General features: G+C 35.2%; 1 protein-coding gene across 4 annotated transcripts in view; it reads left to right on the top strand.

Moving 5' to 3' along the window:
- The window catches only part of LOC140751042 (netrin receptor UNC5B), a 136519-nt gene extending 114157 nt beyond the window's left edge, over positions 1 to 22362 (top strand). For 2 of the 4 annotated variants that reach the window (XM_073084856.1, XM_073084855.1), the window contains exons 7-13: positions 1246 to 1299; positions 7011 to 7166; positions 16628 to 16765; positions 17109 to 17256; positions 18129 to 18250; positions 18749 to 18982; positions 19812 to 22362. In XM_073084856.1, the coding sequence (XP_072940957.1) occupies positions 1246 to 1299; positions 7011 to 7166; positions 16628 to 16765; positions 17109 to 17256; positions 18129 to 18250; positions 18749 to 18982; positions 19812 to 20989 (2030 nt within the window). In that variant the 3' untranslated portion in view covers positions 20990 to 22362. The remainder of the gene's footprint in view (positions 1 to 1245; positions 1300 to 7010; positions 7167 to 16627; positions 16766 to 17108; positions 17257 to 18128; positions 18251 to 18748; positions 18983 to 19811) is intronic. The other 2 variants (XM_073084857.1, XM_073084858.1) reach the window with 2 other exon arrangements.
- Positions 22363 to 22669: the final 307 nt, after the last annotated feature.

The raw sequence follows: 22669 nt of genomic DNA, 5'->3' as shown, positions 1-22669 counted from the left end.
ACTTAAATGACGTTATTACAAAATTAGGACTAGATAACAACTTGCTATATCACGAACGAGTAAACTTTAAACTATGATATGAAGACTTTTAAAAATACTTTGTACTAGCTGACTTTTATATTAAGTGAGATAAAACTTTGCTTAGTGCTATCGCTGGTACTCGAAGATATGTCAGTAATTAATTTTGACGAGCTGCATTTCTCCATTCTCATATTCATCATATCTACGGTGAAGTTTCAGTCTATTATTCGCCGGTGTTGAAGCAAGTCCATTACCTTAGTTACTCGAAATGTAAGAGTAGCTGAGAAATATCTTATTATGTCAAACGCCTTTGATGCGAACACACAAAGAGAACTTATAATTAGTACTACAGCTCCGCCTTTGCGTTAGTTGTAATTGGCGTGCATGATTTATGATGATGATGTGGCAAAAATGATGGGAGAAGACATTATTCAAGTGAATATAGGAATTGTGAATTGGCTATTTGATATGTGATTAACGTTGTTAATAAAAGGAATGATCGTTAGCAATAATATAGGAATTGTACTCGGGTACATTCATCATGAATTTCTATTTATTGTAAAAAAATCGGTAGTCTGTAAAGTCGGTTTACTGACGATAGTTGAACGTGACAACGTCATAAGAAAATACTGATGGAATGGTTGCATTTTTCAAAAGAAAAAATGACGAATCTAAGCACTCCATATTTTCACTACAGACACAGCTGACGATACTTTAACCACACGTGTGAACTTGTATTGTGACGCTTTCTTGTTTTTCCAACGCCAAGAACGTTCGAGAAAGACAAAGACAGAGACACAAGCATGCGCCGATTCAATGCGCCTAATTCTCTAGTGCTGCGCGCGCGGCAGACCGATCATAGTTGAGTGGGAGAGAGACGCAAGGCATTCGGCGGGCCTCTCTCTCGTTCGGTGACTCATCGTAACGTTACCGGGCGTTACACTTTTTCATAAGTGACTCCCAGCCGCAACCTAATTTAAGACGTTGTCACGTCAAAATATAGTTGAGATCAGGTTTGATTTCGTAAGAATGCTATTTTCTAGATTTCAATACATTTTAGGTACTTGGTCTTACTTAATGTTAATACTTTTATCGATCTCACATTATTAATGTAAGCGTAATAAGAAATCATATATTATGAAAGCCCTGTATAAAACCTGGTATATCTCGCCTGCTATTTTTATCCCTTTTTTAACATTTTGCCTCTTTTCTTGCTTCCTGAAGATGGATACAATATGGATCACCAAGGTTACGATAACACACAACAACTGTTGATCGGTAAGTACCCTGTCTAATGAGGTCGTTAAAAATATTTTGAACATATTATTATTATATCGTTATTCTACGAGTATTTCTCTTCTTATTTACGTTCAAAGAATTATGGCTTTATGTTAGAGGATCGAATTCGTATTAAATTAAAATCAATGTCAAAAGTAATACACTGGAATTTAATTACATGAAAATAGTAGTCTCATATATAAAGCGATTTTGTTTTTCAACCCAACAGAAGAAAAATTATTTGCGCTCAGTTCACTGCCCTTATATTATATTAACTCAAAAGTGTTGAAATAAAACTATTATGAAACGAGAAGCCATGCTTAAGCTAAATTCAAAACAATTCGAGCCTAACAAGAACTCTAATAAAAACACCGCACACGAAAGCGGAACCACCCAATTGTGAGCACTTCAAAAGTGAAATAAAACATAAAGAGCACGTGCCTAAATCCTTACAATTCAAATGAGTTGCACCATATCTTTCGTTTCCATCTTAACCATAAAAATCCCGGCGTTTAATTCTCAAAGCTCATAAACTCAGTACTGGTCACATCAAAGCGGTAGAGTATTTCATAGCGACAGTAAAATCACAAGCAAGAGTAGATGAACTTAGCATCTCCTTGTAACACACCGTTGTAAGGACTGTGGAATTTCCGGGGGTCTTTGTGACATGTTATGGCAGTACGGCAGGCACTTATGAAACATCTCACAATAGAATTGTTGTGTAAAGTAACTGGAAGCTTAAACCGAAATAACAGCACTTTAGAATTTACACGCATGATCTTCTAAGGCCCTGAGCCTTTGTCCGTGGCAGTTGTTAATGCAAATATGAGTATGTGACTGACAATTTATTCCTAAGGGCGCTTTGAAGTTTGTACATCAATATTTATTCCGATAATATTATTTATATCTGAAGCTTAGATCATTTTACGGTATATCTTTTCAACAATTTTCTTTTATGTCTCACGCATACTCGGGTTTCATTCAGCGTATATATTTGTATTACATGATAAATAAAATATTATCATAATCAACATTATATCAAAATTGACTACAAAATGTAAGAACGGAAAATCGCTGCTTTGTAACAAGCGATAAAAATGTCACCTGACAAACAAGTTTAGAGCTTGAATTAATTACACATACCAATTAGTAATTAAACTTATCGGGCAACTAGTTGACGGAACAAAAAGCCCGTATGTACATTACATGTAAACTAGAGCAACGTGGTAGACAATAAAATCTAATCAAGTGCGGTCGCTTCAGATGAAGCGGACGGATCGTTGTTAACGCTAATTGGTAACACATGTCGGTACTCGTCCAATGAACCGCGGATGTGGTGCTAATGCAGACAGATAGACAATCTGTACGGTATCAGAGTCCAGTATAGAATTACTGTAGACTGAAGTACTTTAAACTGAATTAATGTAATTTTTTTTCGTACCTGACTTTAAAATTATATGAATAGAATGACAGAAATAGTTATGTACTTATATAAATTTTAAATATTCCTATTCTTAACGGAAATCACTGAAATAGAAATATTAGAAATATTTTTACTTTTTTTTAAGAATTATGGTAATTACCGTAAGCAATTTCTAGATTATTTTAGACTCTCTAAATAGTAGTTCCACTAAATACTATTTCCTCCTTTCCTCTAAATACTATTATATGAAATACATACACAAAAGACGCAAAAAGGATTTTTAGGGAGGAGGAGGAAGAGGACTAAGGTCCTTACATAACGCAATATTTATTGGTACTTTATACTTGATGTAAATATATAGAAAGATTGTTTCTTGGCGCGACACGCACACCTTACGTTTTCGAAATAACTTCCGTCTCCATACACGAAATTTTAACTAAAAAATGCGTACCGTTTGTACCGTTACCCACTCTCCTTCATGAATTACGTAACAATTCGGGATGTTTGTTTTTTCATTTCGGATAAATTTGATACGTATCTTTATCATTTTAATTGTTTGAGAGGTTTTATCACGAATAGTTGTTATTCATTCCCCGCAATTATTGACGATTCCTCTTTCATTGCAAATGTACATAAAAGCAACTAACTAGATTCAATAAATTCGCCAATTGTTACGTTTTATTATATATTTATAGTTATTTATATAGCTTTATATATTTTACATAATATTTGAGAGTCATCTTCTTATCTGTTACCTTTACTGTCTACTAACTTCCTGTTCCAATTAAAGAACTTCACAACTCAAGCATAATCAACATATTTTTGTCTAATCTTAGGTAAACGTAAACGTACGTAGTTATTATTTTGATTTAACCCTGTAAAGTCCCACTCCTGGACAAAGTTTTCTTTGTAACTGGAGAAGTTTTGATGCATAGTTCACCAAGATCCAAAACGATTGATGAAGGTTCGTCACCTTACAAGCTGTAATAACCGCCTTTGATCAGGAGTGTGGGACCGCCATCAATTCGTTCGGGTCCGTGAGGCCGGCGGTACGCAATTACTTACAATTTATTTACTTCTCCGAAAACTTTTTGGGGAAAAAAGAAATATTGAATGTGAAAGTCCTTTACGTTGTTCCTTCTCTAACGAACCTCGACTGATTTATGTGTGTGCGCATTAATTAATAAGAAACGGCTTACACATGTAATGCGTATAGTTCAACACACCCACACATGCGCGCTTTCAAGGAGTATGGTACTTGTTATAAGAGATTGTCAACATTACACATATTAAAGTAAAATCCAAAACCTTTATCTAAATTAAAAATAATAATATAACAATTATATATTAACAATGTTCCGAAACATGTATGTATGTCTCATTCTTTGAGATGCCATGCAAACCATAACGAATAACTGATTTTAATATAATAAACAATTATAGTTTAAAAACTAAATACCACGCTAAAATCGCACAAGGAAAATCGTTGATCCTGATTCTTGACTATCCTGATGAGGAGAACAGGATAAAATTATTTAAATCGTGTATTGTCATCGGTTCTTGATAAAAGTTCAAAATTTTAAGTTAATCGGATCGTTCAAAGTGAGTAGAAATAGAGTTCAAAGTTTCCGTTACATACATACATACAGGTCAAGCTAATAAAAGCGTGATAATAATGAGCTGTCGTTACATTCGCGTAAAGTATGGCATAACCTAGGCTGTATTTTACATCGTGTATTTAAAAGGAACGATAAATACAAAATTATTAAAATTGTGTATTGTCGGTTTATGATAATTCTTCAAAATTTTGAATTAAACTGAACGTTCAAAGTGGATAAAAATCGTGTTCCAAGATTCCGTTTCATAGTTACATTCATACATACACAACCCAAGCTAATAAAAGCGTGTTAAAAATGGGAGTGACATAAGACTATTTCAGATATTTGTAAGCAGGTGGGTTTTTGTTTTTATAACAATTCTAGTAAAAATCGATATATTCCGCGTAAAGCTATAACTTGCGCCACCCAGACCCAGTATGGACCCGACGCACTCTATTATTGTTTTGTAAAAAACACGTGATTTATTCCCCTCTCGCCTGCAAGGGCAGCGGCCATCGTGTTTTAATTTCAATTTATAGAGCAATTCCTTAAGAGTTAACGCTGTTTGTATTATTAGATACGGTATTTATAAATGGACGAGTTTAACACGAAAATAAATTCGTGATATTTCAAATATTGTACTTGTACAAAAGGAATGTAATAATAGAAAGTAACAACTGAGTTATTTCTGAACTAAGTCAGTGAATATTTAGCAAAAACGAATGAAACCTAAATGCGAATTTCCAACTCATTTATAAGGTTTCAGTTATTTTGTTCTTGAAACGTAAAATTGGGATCACACTTGGGTGACCTGATTTTTGACATTCATCATGAATACTGAATGCTACTTTCACAACTGCCTTCTTTGATTAGTTATTTAGACCAATGTTCAAAAATTATAATTTATCTCGTCTCAGGTTGCAAGGGTTTCTCGTCTCGGGGGCAAATTTGTCTACCGCGCTGGTCAAATCAGGATGTTTTAGACTTCACACACCATCTAAAACTTATTTAAGAATTGTTAGGCGTGTGGGGTTCGCAAGTATAATTATTTTTACGAGATCTCTTAGTCTTAACTATTTTAAGGCTTCGATAACCTTCCAAAGTATTCGTATAATTTGTGATACTACGGGAAATTGTTTAAAATATAGGGGAATTAGGTTTCTGGGGGTTATCAAACTAACAGGTGTTAATCGGAAGTTGGGTGTTACATTTCGAGGGGTTGAAGTGTTTGCCCTTGTTGAGTTATGATAAGGTTTTACCCATATGGTCCTCAATTTAAAGAAACCTTAGATGAATTTAATGGAAATAATCGTTTGTTCCAAACAAGTGGGAAAAATTCTTAAAGTATACCTAGTCATATAGTTACGTTTAAAAATATAGCGAAAGTTTAAAATAAAACTCTTCATATAATTCGAAGATATTTTATGTTCCATTACCATGGATATATGTATTCAAGAAAAATATAATTGGAGTTCTACTTGAGATTATACAGTTAACTACAGATGCGGTGCTGTTCCTAAGAATGAATTCGGAAAATTGTATGTAATTGTACATAACTAAAAACAACATAGTATCATCATCGAACACGGCAGTTTTAAACCGCTGTTTAAGACAAAAATAGATGTGGCAGTGTTGCCGCGCGATCGAACCACATGGAGTCTTTCCACCTTCCAAATTAACTACCTAGTTATTTTCATTATTAACTTATTATTATTAACTTATTATAATTCCTGATCTTGTACGATAAGTATAATATAGTTTATAAGAAACCAAATATACGATTGTGTAATTTTGTTTCGACGAATGCAAAATTCAAGGTTTCGATATTCCGTGACATACCCACAAATATGTTTATTGGCTCGTAAAACCATCCCATCTGACATAACAATCTGACGATTTGCACGGAAGTTTCAGATAACACAGCCAAGCCCAAATGTTCCGATCGCATGCTCCATAACACTAAAACATGGAATCGAACAACATATTAATTTCATACGCCTCGCTCATGTGTGTAATGGATTCAAATTCGCCGAATATGCTACGTCTTGATAAAGCAAAAGTTACGCTTCATCGATAAATTGATATCTTTTACACAGAATTGGTTAGGTACTTCTTTTGTTTCTTTAACATTTCGTTTTTGTTTATTTGCTTTGTTATGTAATTGAAATCAGACAACCGAAGATATGTTTGATCATGAATATGTCTTTCTTCATTATTATTACGTTTCTTATATTGTGTAATGTTCCCAATTTTGAATTACAAGAACATAAAAATAAACAAAGTATACAGTTCGCCGTTCGAGGGCGGTTGGGTCATTACCATCTATGTCTGTAAAATAATATGTCAAGTAGCAAACCTCCAAAAGTTACCCTAACAACTTTTTCTAAAACTCTGAAGGAGGACCTATACTTCTCTGAAATTCATCTTCACTTCATATTTTCATCCCTTTTCATCCCTCATCAGTGCTAAATCTATGTGTAGAAAGTCTTCTGTGCATTTTATTTAAATTTTAGACTTATATTTGCGTGGATTGTTTGTCAATCAACATTAGAGTTTGTTAATATGTGTAACTGGTGTAGTTGCCAGCTGACTTACCCATGAAGCGACGATCTAGAGTGACAACGCATCTGTGACCTTCTTCAGGTAGAACCCCTGCATTTAAGATTTTATAACCTTGTTATTCCCCACAGCTCTTCCGGGTCGTTGGGGCGCTTGGTCGGAGTGGACTGTCTGTGGAGCTGACTGTAGGCAGACCAGACGAAGGTCCTGTACTGGAGACACTCCCTGTTCCGGCGCTCATGCCCAACATGCGGACTGCGTTGGAGATTACTGCGGAGTACATGGAGGTGAGTTCTCGTTTTCATCTATTTATTCATTTATTTTTTAATTTAATTCAATATCATTCGGTGTCATGTTGGAACTTTCTTGATACAAAACGTAAATATATTGTAAGTAATTTTAGAAATGGAACCGATATCAAACATTTTGTTATTTGAGATGTTCTGGCGGTAACTATTGTTATTTCTGAAAAACTAAATATCAGTCGTAACTGATAATAAAATGGTTTTTGGTCACTGTTATGATAAGTTACTACTTGAAATGTCTGCATATATTTTTAGACAACATATCGTTACTTTTTCTTAACTAACAGACTAATTAATTACTTTTATTACTAAAATTGTTACGTATTAAAATTCCAACATAAGTTTATCAGTTGATGTGACGTGAGATATTAATATTCCTTTCTCTAATGTTTTTCTTATTAGATAGTTGCATCTGACTTCCAATCTGCCGCCGCACTAAATTCAAAGACCGCATCTTCATAAACTAAACAATTTTATCGCACCAACACTTCCTGCTACTCTTAGTTTATTATCTGTCACCCTTTAACCAGTCCCAAATATAAATGTAAATTTAAATAAATTTCACCCAGTTATGATTCGCTGTCAGGGATCTCTGAATCAAATGAAACTTCCACCAGGGACATGTTAATTAAGCCAATTCCGTGAAAAGCACACGGTTTCGTTCAACCAGATGCCGTACGCCTAAAAATATACTTCCTTTTCCGCGCACGCTCATAACTATGAAATGTTACACAGACTGGTCTTTATAACAGGCTATCGGCGTAACCCTTACCTACCAACTTACGTTGACCCACCGTACCTTGCGAGGGTACTTTACGACCCGAAAGCAAAGATAAGAAACATAAGGGTTCTCTTTCTGGTGGTCACGTTAAAAAGATTCGAGAGATACTAAAATCGGGCACCGTGACCATCTGGGTCGTATCATACCGCCTAAATATAGATGAGGGCCTAAAATTTTATGATACTTATGTAACTCCCACAAAGTTTCATATCTTTACGCGCCTTGTCGCTAAATTAGACGGTTTCATTGTTGTAATTTCTTTGGACGAATGGAAGCATGCTTCATTTGGCGCGTTTCCGCCACAATGAGCTAAATTAATATTGTGCGCTCCATTTGAGCATCTTGTAATTCTCTTTGGTCCATTGTACCAATTTATAAGGAATGTTGCTTGAGAAATTGTTCGTAGATTCTGTTTTATATAAAGACCATATTTCTCAAGTGAAAATCTCATTTCTTCAAGTTTCATTACGAACCACAATCGCTCAAGAGTAATAAAGATCAAGTCAAAAATAAAATGTTGCTTATGTAGGGATTTATTGCTTTTATTTAGAGTTACAATATATTTTTCCTTATTTCCTTAAGTCTCAAACTTATGAAAACCTTACGTATCGTAACGATATCCAGTGAAAATAACTATTAATTAAATATATCAAATACTATTTGATACTTAATAGTTTCGTATGACAAATTATTAGAAGTTTACTAATATAATCTTCCCTCTCAAAAAGTGCACCACGGCGGGCCGAATCCAATACACTAAATGTAAAATGATCAGTCAGTATTTTGTTTATAATGGCAATAAATCATTTCGTGGCCCCTGTTGACTTGTTTTCAATTTCCTATTCTGTTTATCGAACATTTTGATAAATAGCCCACGGCCCCGTGTGTTTGGTTAAACTCAACAATTTCTTCCTTCCCGCAAACGCTTTCGCTTTTCACGCTAAATAAATTTGCAATCTCTGACATATTTCCCTATAAATTGTTTTTGTTTATCTTGAACAACAGATTGATCGCTTGTTATTGGATATCATCTTTCAGCTTTCAACAATCCGATCATATCTCATATCATCCATTTAACTTGATTGGATTTGCGAAATTGTTTTTATAGGCAATGAAATGGATATTCAGCTCTCGGATCATCAAATATCGTTCAATTTGTTTTAACTTGATATTTTCTTCAATCTTTTATTTACGAAATCAGACTACTTGAATCAGTTGTAAAGTTTACTTTCTATTGTTGTTAGTTTATTGCTATATTTCAATTGCTTTTTATACTTTGTAAAAAGTAAGCGGACTCACAGAACACGTGCTCTTCAATCTTCGTACTTATATTTCAAGTCGTGATGATAACTTGGATTTGTTGTAAACTTTTAGTTTATTCGTTGTATGCTGTATTTAAGTTTCTTGTTAGCTGTAGCAAAAGCTAGCTAAGTCACAGAAAAGACGCAATCCACTTAAATGTATGTCAGTAACGATACCCAATAAAAGTGGGGCTAATGAAAAACATGAGATCAATACACATCATTGATCCAGTGAATCCATTCGGTTACCCATGCGTCCGACTAATTCACTCCATGCTCTGGAGGCATCAGTAAATTACGGACATGAAAGGTGAACGTTGAATGCGAAGAACGGGAAAGGCCATTCATTTACAAGCCCGCTCGGCTTCATTAGCCTAATTGCCACACACAAAGGGGAATGGTGAAATTTTATAGCCGCTTTTCATCTTTTGTTGCTAAACATCCAAATAGTGTAGACGAGAATTTTGATACCATTAGGAGGCTCGAGTTTGCGCGCGTTTGAGGCTTGTCATACGATGTTTATGGCGGTTTAGATGGTAGGGTTACAATTAACATCCTTTGTTTTGCGTGTCAGTTGCTTAGATTTTAGCAGCTTTGTTCATTATAACCTACTTTAATATTATAGGTATACATTAATATCACGTCATACGATATACGATACGATACGATATGAATACTACAACCGCAAAATAGCCTGATTAGAAGCCTAAGTTAAATATTACCATTTAAGCATAAGTAGTTCGGAACCCTTAATGATTTAACAATTTTAATCTTAGTAATCCTATAAAATTTGTATAACTAAACTTTCAACGTTACAAGTCTAACTCTAACTTTACAAGTCAAACGACCGTTGCAATCCAAATTCAATTTGCGCCATCCATTTCCCGCTAAAACTTCGCAAAACAAACAGACAAGGGCTTATAGACGCAGTTCTCATTACTGGAGGTGGGTTCCGTACATGATTTGTTGTGATATTGCAGAGAGAGCGCAGCGGGGGATCGCAAACTGCATTCACATATCCCTGTAACCGTACACGCAGCAATAACCATTAGGACTAAGAGAATTATGCCCAGAATCCCGTGTAATATTCAATCTGGGAATTTAATTCCGAAGGCCTCCTACCACGTTATGGGCAAGCGACAAGGGTCTGTAAACGATTGGATTCAGTATCTCCAATCTCACGGAGCTGGATATACGACTGGCACTGACAAATGTTTACACAGTGTACAAATTTCAACATTAACCCTCCACGGACAGCGGGGTGCATCAGACCCCAACCGATTCGTTCTTCACTTAGTTCTTTATTGTAAGTTAAAGTTGGCATAAAATAAAATGGACGTCGCCCTGCGCATTAAATTGTTGTCTGTTTAGGATATAAATCAATTTCTTACGACATCGAATGTTGTAATCTCAATTTTAAAATACAAATTGAAGTTGAAACATTACGATAAATTTAAAATATTATTTTTCTGTATGTAACTACCCATTGCGGATTCAAGACACGTTTCCCAAAAAAATTCTCACAATTACTTTCTTTAATAATAAAAATATTCAAAGTGGACACTATTTACGAGCGAGAATAATTTATCATGGTCATAAATACCCTGTGAGCTTGTCAAAAAGGTATTTATGAAGGTAAGCATTTGATGCGTTAATCCGATAAGCACGTATCACGCGCAAATTAATTCCGGTGACGTTAAGGTTTTACGAGGTTTTAGTTAACGAAACCAAGTAGCGGATGTTAAGATTTATAGATTTCCAAACATTCACCGCCCATAAAACTCATGGGACTTGAAACTTGTTTATATTAGAGATTTATCGATATGGCATATTTTACGGCGTTGCTACAACCCATTGAATGGGAAGTAATGGCTTGTACTGAGGTTTTGATTGGTTTTACTGTTTTGGGAATGAATCACTTATCGTTTTCAAACTGTTTAGAAATGATGAAGGGTTAAACTGCTTTTGGCATGTTAGGAGATACTGAGGAGTAGTTTCAACCAGTAACGGAAACATTGTACATCGATTATGTTAATTGACTAGATCGACACTATTAAATTTTTCCTATAAGGAAATCCTATTGGTTAAAAACAATATTCAAACTCTTTAATAAGACTTTTATATAAAATTGAGAATGCCGTTTCACTAATCGCCATTAAATTTGATGTGTCATTTGTTTATGGAACACGTTTTCATGTAATCATTTTACTTTTGCCTACCCTATTTTCACAACCTACTTAACACATATGATACGAAAACTTCAAATATAGCATACAAACATAATTTTACATAAAGAAAATCCCAACTGCTTGAATAAGATGCACATTACATGCTGAAAAAATAGGAAAATAAATCTAAATTTCGACACTAGATAGTGTCACTTGCGCTACCAACACGAATCTCTCATCACCTCATAGGTATGTTAACTCCATCAAAGCGTTTGGCCTTTAGGACGTACCAAAGCCCGAAACATACATACGCTCTAGAAACATTACCATCCGCTAACACGAAAAAAGGAGGAACACACGAAGCGGATTTTATAAACCCAAGCCAGTAGCTGGACTTAAAGTATCAATATGTATGCGATTCACGTTACTTCTAGCCGATCGGTTTTGTTCACATCAAAAGCCCAGCTCCAGTTTAGTACGAAGTTAATCTGGAAGTAAATCCAGGTCAAACGTGTCTTGCTTGCCGACTGCTACAGGCATTAGGCTGTATAGATTGTTCTATTGTTGCCTACTAGTAGCAATACGGGTATAAAATGATATTTGTCTGTTTGTTTGAATGTCGCACAAAAAATTGTTATTACGAGTACATCGATTTTGAAAGTTTTTTTGAAAAGACTATGTTTACTGTTAACTAATCATAACAAGTCATAGAGCATTTTTTCCGCCAATGCGCACGGAATAGCTGTCTTAAAAATGACAACTGTCTTTTTCTTATTCTGCGTATTTCAAGTCGGGTCAAGGAGTTGGCAGAAAATGCTCCACGAGCTCTAACCTCATCGGGGGAGTTCCGATAAGGTTAAAAGAAGTTAGGTCTGAGGAGAATGGTTAATTCTGTGATCCTCTAGATGACGTTAAATTCCATTATGTCAGTTTATTTCTTAAGTTGATACTAAAGAAATGAACAAATATAGTAATTATGAAGAAATTCAACTATTAGCGCTATATTTTACTAACAACGACAGAAACAGTAATATAAACAGAAAATAAAAGGGCCATTTACGAGAAAGACTAAAACAGTTTAATTTCCACGACCTACCCATTTATATCTTAAATTTCCCAAGATACTTACACCCAATATTAAGTTTTAAAATGACAACGATCCATTTCAGTTAGGACAACCTAATCTCGCGACTCGATCTAGGTCAAACGTGTGCTGCGTGACAACTGCAGTGTGCAGTAAATCTGTAATGCACTGCAGATATCTGTTGCAGTGTTACTGCTGTTTATGAATTTAGCACTTTCAACTTGAGCGACTTTTGTATATAAGGTTTCTTTTGCAAGTTTTTGTAATAGTTACTGATCTATGCCGGCCATGTGCCAATTAAACCTTAATACTATTATTATTGGGATTCTCCCTGCTGCCCATTGAGCTACGAATATTAAACCTAAATATGATCAAAGTTGGAGTCCTGTTCGAAATTTTTCACGAATTATTTATCCATGAGAACTATGTTGAAACCCTTCGTCTAAATACCGGCGTTACCTAACCTTTCAATCTAGATCATAGAAGTGCATACCACTGTCGTTGTAAGGCAGGAAAAGTGCAAAATCCTTAAATGTACTCATATTATTTAAAAATAAATTATAATGTTACTCTTCCTGTAGTTGCAAAAGCTCCTTTAGTCCACAACACAACCGCGGCTACAAGATCGCAATCTACTTAATTATCACATCATATAAAATTCTCTTTCATGTACGGCATTTAACTTAATTTGAACGCTTTGTTCCACTTCGTACTCTAGTGACGTATAATTTTTACGTTACATAGGGAAGAAAATATAGATAGACATGTAATTATTTTAATGTTATATGGTTACAATAAATTATGCTGGTATTTAATTCAAATGAAATTAAAGATGAAAATGATGTACACTTATAACTTCACAATAATAATCTGCGTCATGGGCAGCATAAACACAAACAACACCTGGACTCAAAAGATTGGGATTTTTAATTTAGAAATATAAAATCTCAGCTTGAAATTAAAGACCCCATTTCAATACATGATGTTGCTTATCAAGTCCGCAATATATTCTTCCTGCCCCCATTAAGATCCTTTCTAGACGCTTAGCTCATTCAGACCAACATACTAGCGTATTCACCCTTTTCCCTTGCGATTATATTGAGTACATCCAAGTATCTAGACTTCAACACCTCACGATATCTATCCTCGAGCTCACAAAGCATTCCACGAGGCTCTTTTTAGGTAACGCCTTTACAGATGCACAGCTCATTCAGCTCAACATTGTGTTGCATGTAACAGCCCCAAGTGAACCAGACCCTCACACTATATTTTTAATTACGTACGTCCCGAGATCGTTATCGAGTTATCGAGCGGCCGATGGCTTCATTGTACAGGCTGATTGGTTCCAGAGATAGTTACGTTTTTTTAGTATTATCGGCCCACGGAAAAATATAAATAAACAACATAAATTGGTCGTTTGTATCGAAACGCGTAACGAACGTATTTATAAAAAGCTTTGTTACTATAAACATTGTATAACATGTAATGTGAATACATGACACTGCAAACACATTTATAGGCATAAATAAAGTTGAAATTGATGTAAAAAACGCATTTTAAACAAAAAGAGCTCATGTTTACTAAAAGCAAAAACGTGTTTCAAATAATCCGGCATTATTGTGGCAACAATTATTTAAATGTTGCAGGCACAATTCTAGTTATGCCAAAATATTTATGATATTTTCGTGCAAATATTTTAAATCTGTATGGGATTACGATAGCTTTAGCTCATTAAAGCATTTTTTCTGTTGATAACAGTTCGTTCTATATTATAAGCTAGTTGTCTTCTTCACTTTCATAAACGCACCATTCGATCATCAAACATTTTAACTTAATGTCTCTTAAAAAGTGTACCCTTAATTCCCTATCCTTTTCACGGCACCAAATTATAAAAAATAACTCGTTAAAATGCGTCGCGGGGCCAATCGTAAAGTTTGGGACGATGACATAAATAATATTGAGGTTCGTCGTAAGAAACCCGAATCCCATTTCGTCGGTTATAAAAGCTCACGTTAAAATTTCGTCTAAGATGATTTAGACAACGATACTGGTTAAGTTTTAGACGACACATGTTTGTGACGTCAGAGACAAGGGAAAGAAATAGACTCCTCCAAATGATAATTCTTAAAGGTCTGGATTTTTAAAAAAGTCTTTACAATAATTGTACAGGATTGATGTAGATACGTAGACTTTAATAAATTCGGATTTAATTCGCATTTGATAATCACTTGCGGTTTTAACCTATTATTTATTTCAATATCTATAAGAAGAGAAGGAATAGAACTCTTTATAATAATATCAACTCTAAACAGAACCTCGTGGATAAATGTTGGGACAGTAGATTACACAACGATTGGTTAATTTTGTACACTAATTTGTTAGACAGAACATTAAGGCACCAATAATACTTATAAGCATGGTATTCCATAAGGTCTACTTGACTTATCATATACCAAAGAATATTATATAAAATGTATAGAAAATTATATAAAATATATAATATATAAAATGTTTTGCGTTTTTTATTAAATCTTCATATACTCTTTCTATATAGAATATACTTGACTGGTTTAATAGCCGAACTGAATATACATTTTGTTTTAGGACTCTATATTTTTATTAAGCGTCATTGTGTAATGTTGCGGTAACCCTGTCGTTATTTTGGTCGTTTTCCTGTTTATGGCCATACTCGTAAAGCGTATACATTTTCGTAGGTGTACTTCATAATTACGTGGTTATATCACAGTGTTCTTCAATTCAATTGAAGATGCGAGGGCTTAATTGCGCCTTCTCTTATGTTTAGTATGTTAGGGTGGTATCAACCTATTATTAACTAAATTATTAACTTAATTGGAACGGCACCATTATCACTTCTATGTCTGCCTTTCACAAGCCTTCTTACTCTGTCTATATTCTGGTTCCAAAGATGTGAAGAAGAATTTAGCGTTAATTACCAATGAGCTAAAATCTTCTCCATAAGAAAATTCCAAAGTGTGCAAAGGATATTCCTTGAATACATTTTGATTCTGACATAATTTGGCTTATTATTGTTCTGAGCTAAACCTCCATTCCTATTTGATATCAAGAGTTTGAAAGATGACTTCGTGATTATATGCTCTTTTATTTCTTCTATATTACTGTAAAAACCGAAAGTTATTTAATGCCCTCTAATTCCCTTCAGATGGAATACCTATTCTATTCAACATCAGTTACATATTTATAATCTGTTATGAGCACATATAGGTCGAGTACACCCACTTATAATACACCACAATAAAACCCATCTTTTGAAAGAACCAACTTTTCTCTAGAAGTGACGACGCAATATTCTCGTAAAACTTCGAAGGGTCTGGGGGAACTCTTCGTAATTTATGCTTTTCTAAGTTCGGAAAACATCTCTGTGCCCGGGTTCCATGACGGGAACTCAATCTTTCTCAAACAAATCAAAGTGTACTTCGGAAGTGTATGAGAATAAGTAGTTCTGAACATATCTGCCGAAGTTTGTGACAGACATTACTGCATGGAAGTCGAACAATAAGGAGTCAGAATCATATTATGATCTTCTTCAGTGAATATTTTTCACAGTAATATAAGTTTTCTGGTCGCGTGTGAGCTTTAATAAATCTTTAAATTTGCAAATTATCAGATTCAGTTCAGCAAAGGTCAAATAAGTTTTGTTATTCTGCAATAATATCGCTTAATATTAGTCTTTTAATAAAATTAAGTTATTATCATAAAAGTCATAAAACATACATTTCACACTGTACACATTTCAAATTCCAGTGTTATTCTCCCTTAAACTAAATGATTTGTTAACCCAAAAATGCTATTATATTAAATTTTGATGTCTATATCGTCAAGTGTAACTCTTGACTTTTCTATCAAATACTCTGAAACTGTGATCCATAACGGCAACACTCTCTATACTATACTATTTATTATATATTATACTATATATTGTGCGAAAGTTTCCTTTGACTCGTACCGGAAGATTAATTAATGACAAAAAGACATATATTCTAGTCTGGACATTTGTGTACATCAATCTATGTGTGTGTCCATGGAACCCACAAGTGCGAATCGATATTGTTAAATATATTTTCCAACAGTAGCAGCACACAGCGACATTCCACTATACATCGGGATCGCAGTCGCAGTCGTCGTGTTCCTTGCTGGTGCAGCGGTGGTCTACAAACTGCTGCAAAGGAAGACTAGAGATCACTCTTTGTACACCATGACTAGGACTGGTACGTGACTAAACAAAATTCTTTATAACAATGGGTTAAATTTTCTATTAATTTTTAAAAGAGGTCCCTTCATGCTTCGGTTTCGGTACCACCTGATTTAATACCTACTATGGATATAGCAGATGCCATATAATAAAACTGCCGTTTTGAAAAGAGTACTGACCTGTACAAGGTTCCAAACTCACATTCATAAAGGACAATAACTTAGTAATCAGGCTCAAGAATCCTTTAAATGGCATTTAATCAAACACTACTTTATTTATCAAATTTTTGTTCGTAAATTCTCAGCACATCAATTTTATCAATCTGAGAAATCTTTTAAAATTTAGTCATTTACCAACAGATTTCCAACCAGAAATGTACCCGACGGTGGAGAAGCAGTCGCTGTCACTGGCACCGGATCTGATGCAGCACCGTCCTCCACGATACGAGCATCCACAACCTGATGCCAGGACGGAGCATCATTATGATGTTCCACATCTTACTAACAGGTTCGTCTTTTAGCCTTCCTAATTTCCTTATCCTCGAAACACATGCATGGTACACCTCAAACGTATGTAATTAATATTCTACACTTCAAAATCTACAATCTATCTACAACGTTCAACTTTTCAACAATGTCTCAAGAAACTTTAGAACCAGGACCAATATACCTATAAAGTCCTTCGTATGTATAGAGGAGAAAATTTTCGGCCTTTTTTCTATTTTGTTTCACTATTAATATTTTTAAAAATATCCTAGCTGGAAACAGCTATGATAAAAAAATTCTTTATGAAATTTTAATGTAAATATAATGTCACCGTCAATTTCTCTGAAGACTGTAATTTAGATAGAGTCTGTATTTCCTCGGCAAATTTTATCACTTTAACTTTTGTATTTATATTTATTACTATATCCTCTTAACATCTCCCATAGCTATACTGTAGATCTAATTTCGTTAAGTGCTATTGGTAGCCACTTTTAACATTTTCTCCTGTACAAAATTGGGTCTAACGTGACATGGTTTTTCTTATAAATGTACAGAAAATATGATGAAACATAATACTATTTTATAAAAATTGCAAGGTAACTTATATAGTCTTATATTGTAGTTCCACGTCTTCTAATTGTATTCTTACTTAATGAATCACTTAAGCAGATACTTCATTACCAAACATGCCTCATTAGGCAGCGACGTTGAGATATTGAGCACACATTTGTCTACTTATTTGACGAACACTAAATCTGTACTTGAAAAGAGCAAATCGAATATCAAATACATCTTTCTCCGCGCTCTAATGGTGCGTAGCTCAGACAACGCGTTCTACATCATTAAAACTGAAGCTCTCGGTTCTAGGATGAACTAATTATGCCCTTCTTGCAGTTACGCGTCCCCGGTCGACCATCAAGTCACGCCTTGCGCTTCGAGCAAAGGCCAAAGTGATGAGTACGACAGCAAGCCCTACAGCGAATCCGAGCACTCAGTCTCGAGTTGTTTCACTAGCTGTAAGTATAATCTCAGAACCAGTCATAAAAGTTAAACATGCCACTCAAATATCTCGAGCAAACGCTCTATTTAAACTTTTACGAGTTCCAGCGAAAAGTTTTTCAAATAAACATCTTTCTGTGAGTTTTAGTCTGACGTACGAAATTGTGAAATTTGAGTTAAATTGAAATTGTGTTGATGTTATTAAAATGGCACAATACGAAGTCAGAAGGAACTAAAAGTAATTTAGCATTCAATTTAAGTACTCAATTAGAATTTACTGAGCTACAATTTGATAAAAATTAAATTTCATTTTAGTCTGATATACTTTTTTAACTGTTATCTTATTTGCGTACAATTTATATCATATTATCTACATGAAACAGCATAACTAAGTAATAAAACTAATTAAATTAATAAATAAAATTTAACTAATTAAATTTCATTTCTTAAATCATATTAAAGTTCCTCAACTTTTAAAGTCTAATGTGATATTCTTACGCGAATATTTCTTCCAGCTGGTTCAATGTACGATGCCGCTAACGAATCAGTAACGCTCCAATTGGCCGAACTAGTTTCAAATTCTCCAACATCCCAATCCCTATCAGTGTCCAGTGCTGGATCAAGATTGGCGTTACCGGCCGCCGGCGTGGCGTTGTCCATTCCCGAGGGATCACTCAGCAGGGGTCGCAGGGAACAGATGTACGTGGCGGTTGTCAAGGACGACAGATACAGGCCAAGGCTCGGGAAAGGTAAAATTTGTTTTATTTACTTTGCCGATAAGCTATCTTATATTGATCTTTGTTTAATTTGGTCTTGAGAATTCTATTTCTTTTTTTTCCAATATTGAACAAATAATTAACTTAGTTTCAAACTTAGAGGATAGTAACATTCCATTTTATTTTGTCACTTTGGCGTATAAGCGATAGGATTTTTCGAGATTTATTATTTCTCAAATAATTTATATTATCTTTAAATACATTTGATAGTATTCATTGAAGCGTCCATTTATTTCGCTTCGCTTAATCTTAAATTTCAAAATTCCGTAACTTATTTAATAACAAACATTTCGTCTGTTAGCCTTCTCTCGATGATAATTACCCAGTGTTCTGTTTAACTCACTTAGTCTTGACAAACAACTAAGTTCTCCTGACATTCTGTTTCCGACATGATTTCTCAGTTGGAGACGGCATTATCCCAGTTATAATTCCTTTAATCTTAGTCCTTTAAAGTTTCTGTGAGTTTGCGAAGTGTTAATTGGATAGCTGCAAATACGAATAATGGAATATTAATGTATAAAGCAGTATTATCTGATACCAAAGTTGTTGCAACACGTGTAAAGACAGGAATTGCTTGTAGATTCTAACTTTAACTCGAACGCTTATTAAATTATTATAACGAACCAACATTTCATACAGCGAGGACTTCCAAGTAGAATTTAAGATACCTATGTAATTACGGTATGAAATCGAGAGGCGTAATTTATGCAAAGCAATATCGAGCGGGCCTTAGGCGGATGAGGTCTCAACATAGATCGTTTTATACGACCATTTTGTTTAAAGATTCTTTTTTTGCCTGCAGGCATCACGCAACTGAGTCCGGTAGTTAAGTGTGGTCCACCGCGCCTCCAATTAAACAAGTCGGTTATTCTGCAAATACCTCACTGCGCTAGCTTGAAGCATGGATTCTGGAACCTCGCTTTGTACGGCATCGATCATAATAACGCAAAAACTGACAACAGTCAACCGCAATGGAAGAAAGTCGTCGGTCTTGGACAAGAGACGATTAACACCCCAGTGTTCACACAACTCGACAACGACAAAATATTCCTCGTAACGGACTTGCTTTCAACGTTCGTTCTAGTCGGTGAAAGTTTTAATGGAAAGGCCGTAAAGTCCCTCCAATTGGCTGTATATGCCCCGGCCCTACTAAACGAGGCTTCTTCGGAGTACAATATTAGGCTCTATATCTTTGAGGACACTCCGTGCGCGCCATACTATTGCCAAGAACAAGAGAAGAAACTTGGCGGCGTGTTGCTCGACCGCCCGAAAACTTTGCTTTTCCAAGACGGCGGTTCCAATTTATGTTTGAATCTAGACAACATAAGCCCAGGTTGGAAAGCGAAGCCGGGAATCGCTTATCAGGAGATCCCATTCAATCACGTGTGGACATCCCATTACAACGCACTGCACTGCAGCTTCGGAGTCGAGAGGACACACGACTGCGACAATATTGATTTTGCTATATCCGTGTGCCAGCGGACGAATCCGTCCTATAAGCAAACATTCCGAATATCGGTTGAGGATACCCGAAGTCGGTCACCTCGGGGCCGGTCGCCGCGCGCCGAGTCTCAGCGCAGCTTCAACATTACGGAGAATCTGTTAGAGGCTAGAATGTGTCGCAGCGAGGAAGGCAGCGACGGGAGTGCGAAGCGGAACGTAACAGTGAACGAAACTGGAGTAAACGAGTGTGCGGAGGGGCCATTCAAATTAAATGCACGAATAAAACGTCAGCTATGCGCTATATTGGATCCGCCGAACGCTCGCGGTAACGACTGGCGCGCGCTCGCGTCCCGGCTCGGCGTGGATCGTTATACGACGTGGTTCGCCACAAAGAGCTCGCCGACCGAAGCTATCTTGGAGCTGTGGGAGTGCAGAGAGCGCGGCCCCACAGCCACCAACTCTCTAGCCACCGCGTTACGTCAGATGGACAGGCACGACGCCGCTGACTTATTACAAGGTAGACCGTCTTGGTTATGAATTCGTAAGGTAAATGTTCAGACTAATCTCGAGCTGTATTCGGACTCTGTACTGTAGACTAAATGTTATATTAGATTAGTTCTGGCCATCGGCCTGTTGTAAAATCGTGGTAGTCTATTTTGTATAGAATCATCTCTGCTGTAGATAAGCGATGGATTAATAAATTATATTGTAGTAGCAATAATAGTGCCTCATGTCTTTAAAAGAAACCGCCAACGCTGTTGGTGTATGGTTGGTTATTTTGTTATTTTTTATAAGTGTTTGAGTGTTCAGTGTATCAGATGTATATGCTAGGTTTATGTTTATTTTGCTTTTATGAACTTTCAGTGTATTTCGTTTAGAACTACGTGCCAAATGTGAAACCACAGCATTATTTTGGCAATAACTATAATACTTCGTGTCTTGAGCTTAATGTTGTCAAATTCCTAATAGCTTAGCGAGTTCTCGTTTACTTTTAGCGACAAAAGACGAGCTAACTGCATTTATTATGAAATATTTAAACACTATTCATGAAACTTCACGCGGCTTTCTTCAAGTTAAAAAGCGACCGTTTTAAGTATAACTTATTGTAATTTTTGTCATACTATTAAGAGAGTCAGTAGTATCGCGGCCTAAACACAGTAACACCTAATTACTGTAATTTAATGATAAGTCACAAGGTGCATTTATAGGAAAGCAGAAAACTTACTACTGCAGCTGTTTTCGATGTACTATTACTAAGAATTTCACGTCATTTGGATCTTAAGTGAATGACGTCATAACACATACACTCACATACATTCACTCATGCAAATTTGTGTGTCTACTCTGTACACAAGATATCCAAAGTTTCGAAGTGGAGAAGCGCACTTATACTTCGTGTTTGAGAAAAGTTAACTGTTCTTCTATTACACCTTACTTACCTTTTTTTGGCTTTAAGAGCGTTTGAAAAAAATGCATCAATTCTTTAATCGGTTCGTGATGACTATTTACGATAGTGAAATAGCTAAGTTTTGGACGGATCCGAAACTTCGTTAACGTATGTACAGAATAGACCTCCAGAAGTTCTTTAATAAAAACTAATCTTTTAACTATAACGGTAATATGCTACGCAATAGTTCCTATTAGACACAAACGAACCCACACCTGAATAGTGCTTTGCTGTTTTTTAAATTTTGTAAATTTTTACTTTTATAACTAAAAACTAAATAGAATTACCATTAATACAAAGTAAAACGGATAAGTTGCAATAAATAAATGTTAAATTAAAAACATTAAACACAACTAAGTATTTAAGTATAAAGGATTGTTTATATCTACAGACATTGAGCGTGTCAGACACGTGTCGTGCCTTACAAAATAATTTTATAATTCAAAATTGCATTATAGCTAATAATAATCGTTATTATTAGCTATAATGCAAACGAAACCTCGTTGGTTTCTTAAAAAAATATGTCTGCGCCTGCACAACCGTATTACAGTAAATATAAATTGTATAGGAAAATATTACTCTGACTGCTAGGCAAGAATCTGACACTTTCAATGTCTGTAAATATAAACATTTAAATGTGTCAGAATATTTCAAATAATTGTCAGTCACTTTTTAGCTTGACGAAGCATGCCGCTAATAAAGATTATTTCTCTATGTATATAAAGTAATCGAATGTAAATACTTTGCAAGATACGTAGAAAATGTAATAA

Source organism: Epargyreus clarus, unplaced genomic scaffold (genome assembly GCF_041222505.1).
Source record: "Epargyreus clarus isolate Ecla_fem2 unplaced genomic scaffold, WU_Ecla_fem_2.2 ptg000021l, whole genome shotgun sequence".
In the NCBI taxonomy this organism is placed as follows: domain Eukaryota; kingdom Metazoa; phylum Arthropoda; class Insecta; order Lepidoptera; family Hesperiidae; genus Epargyreus; species Epargyreus clarus.
The sequence above is the reverse complement of the archived record's forward strand: the minus strand, read 5'-3'. Positions and strand labels throughout refer to the sequence as shown.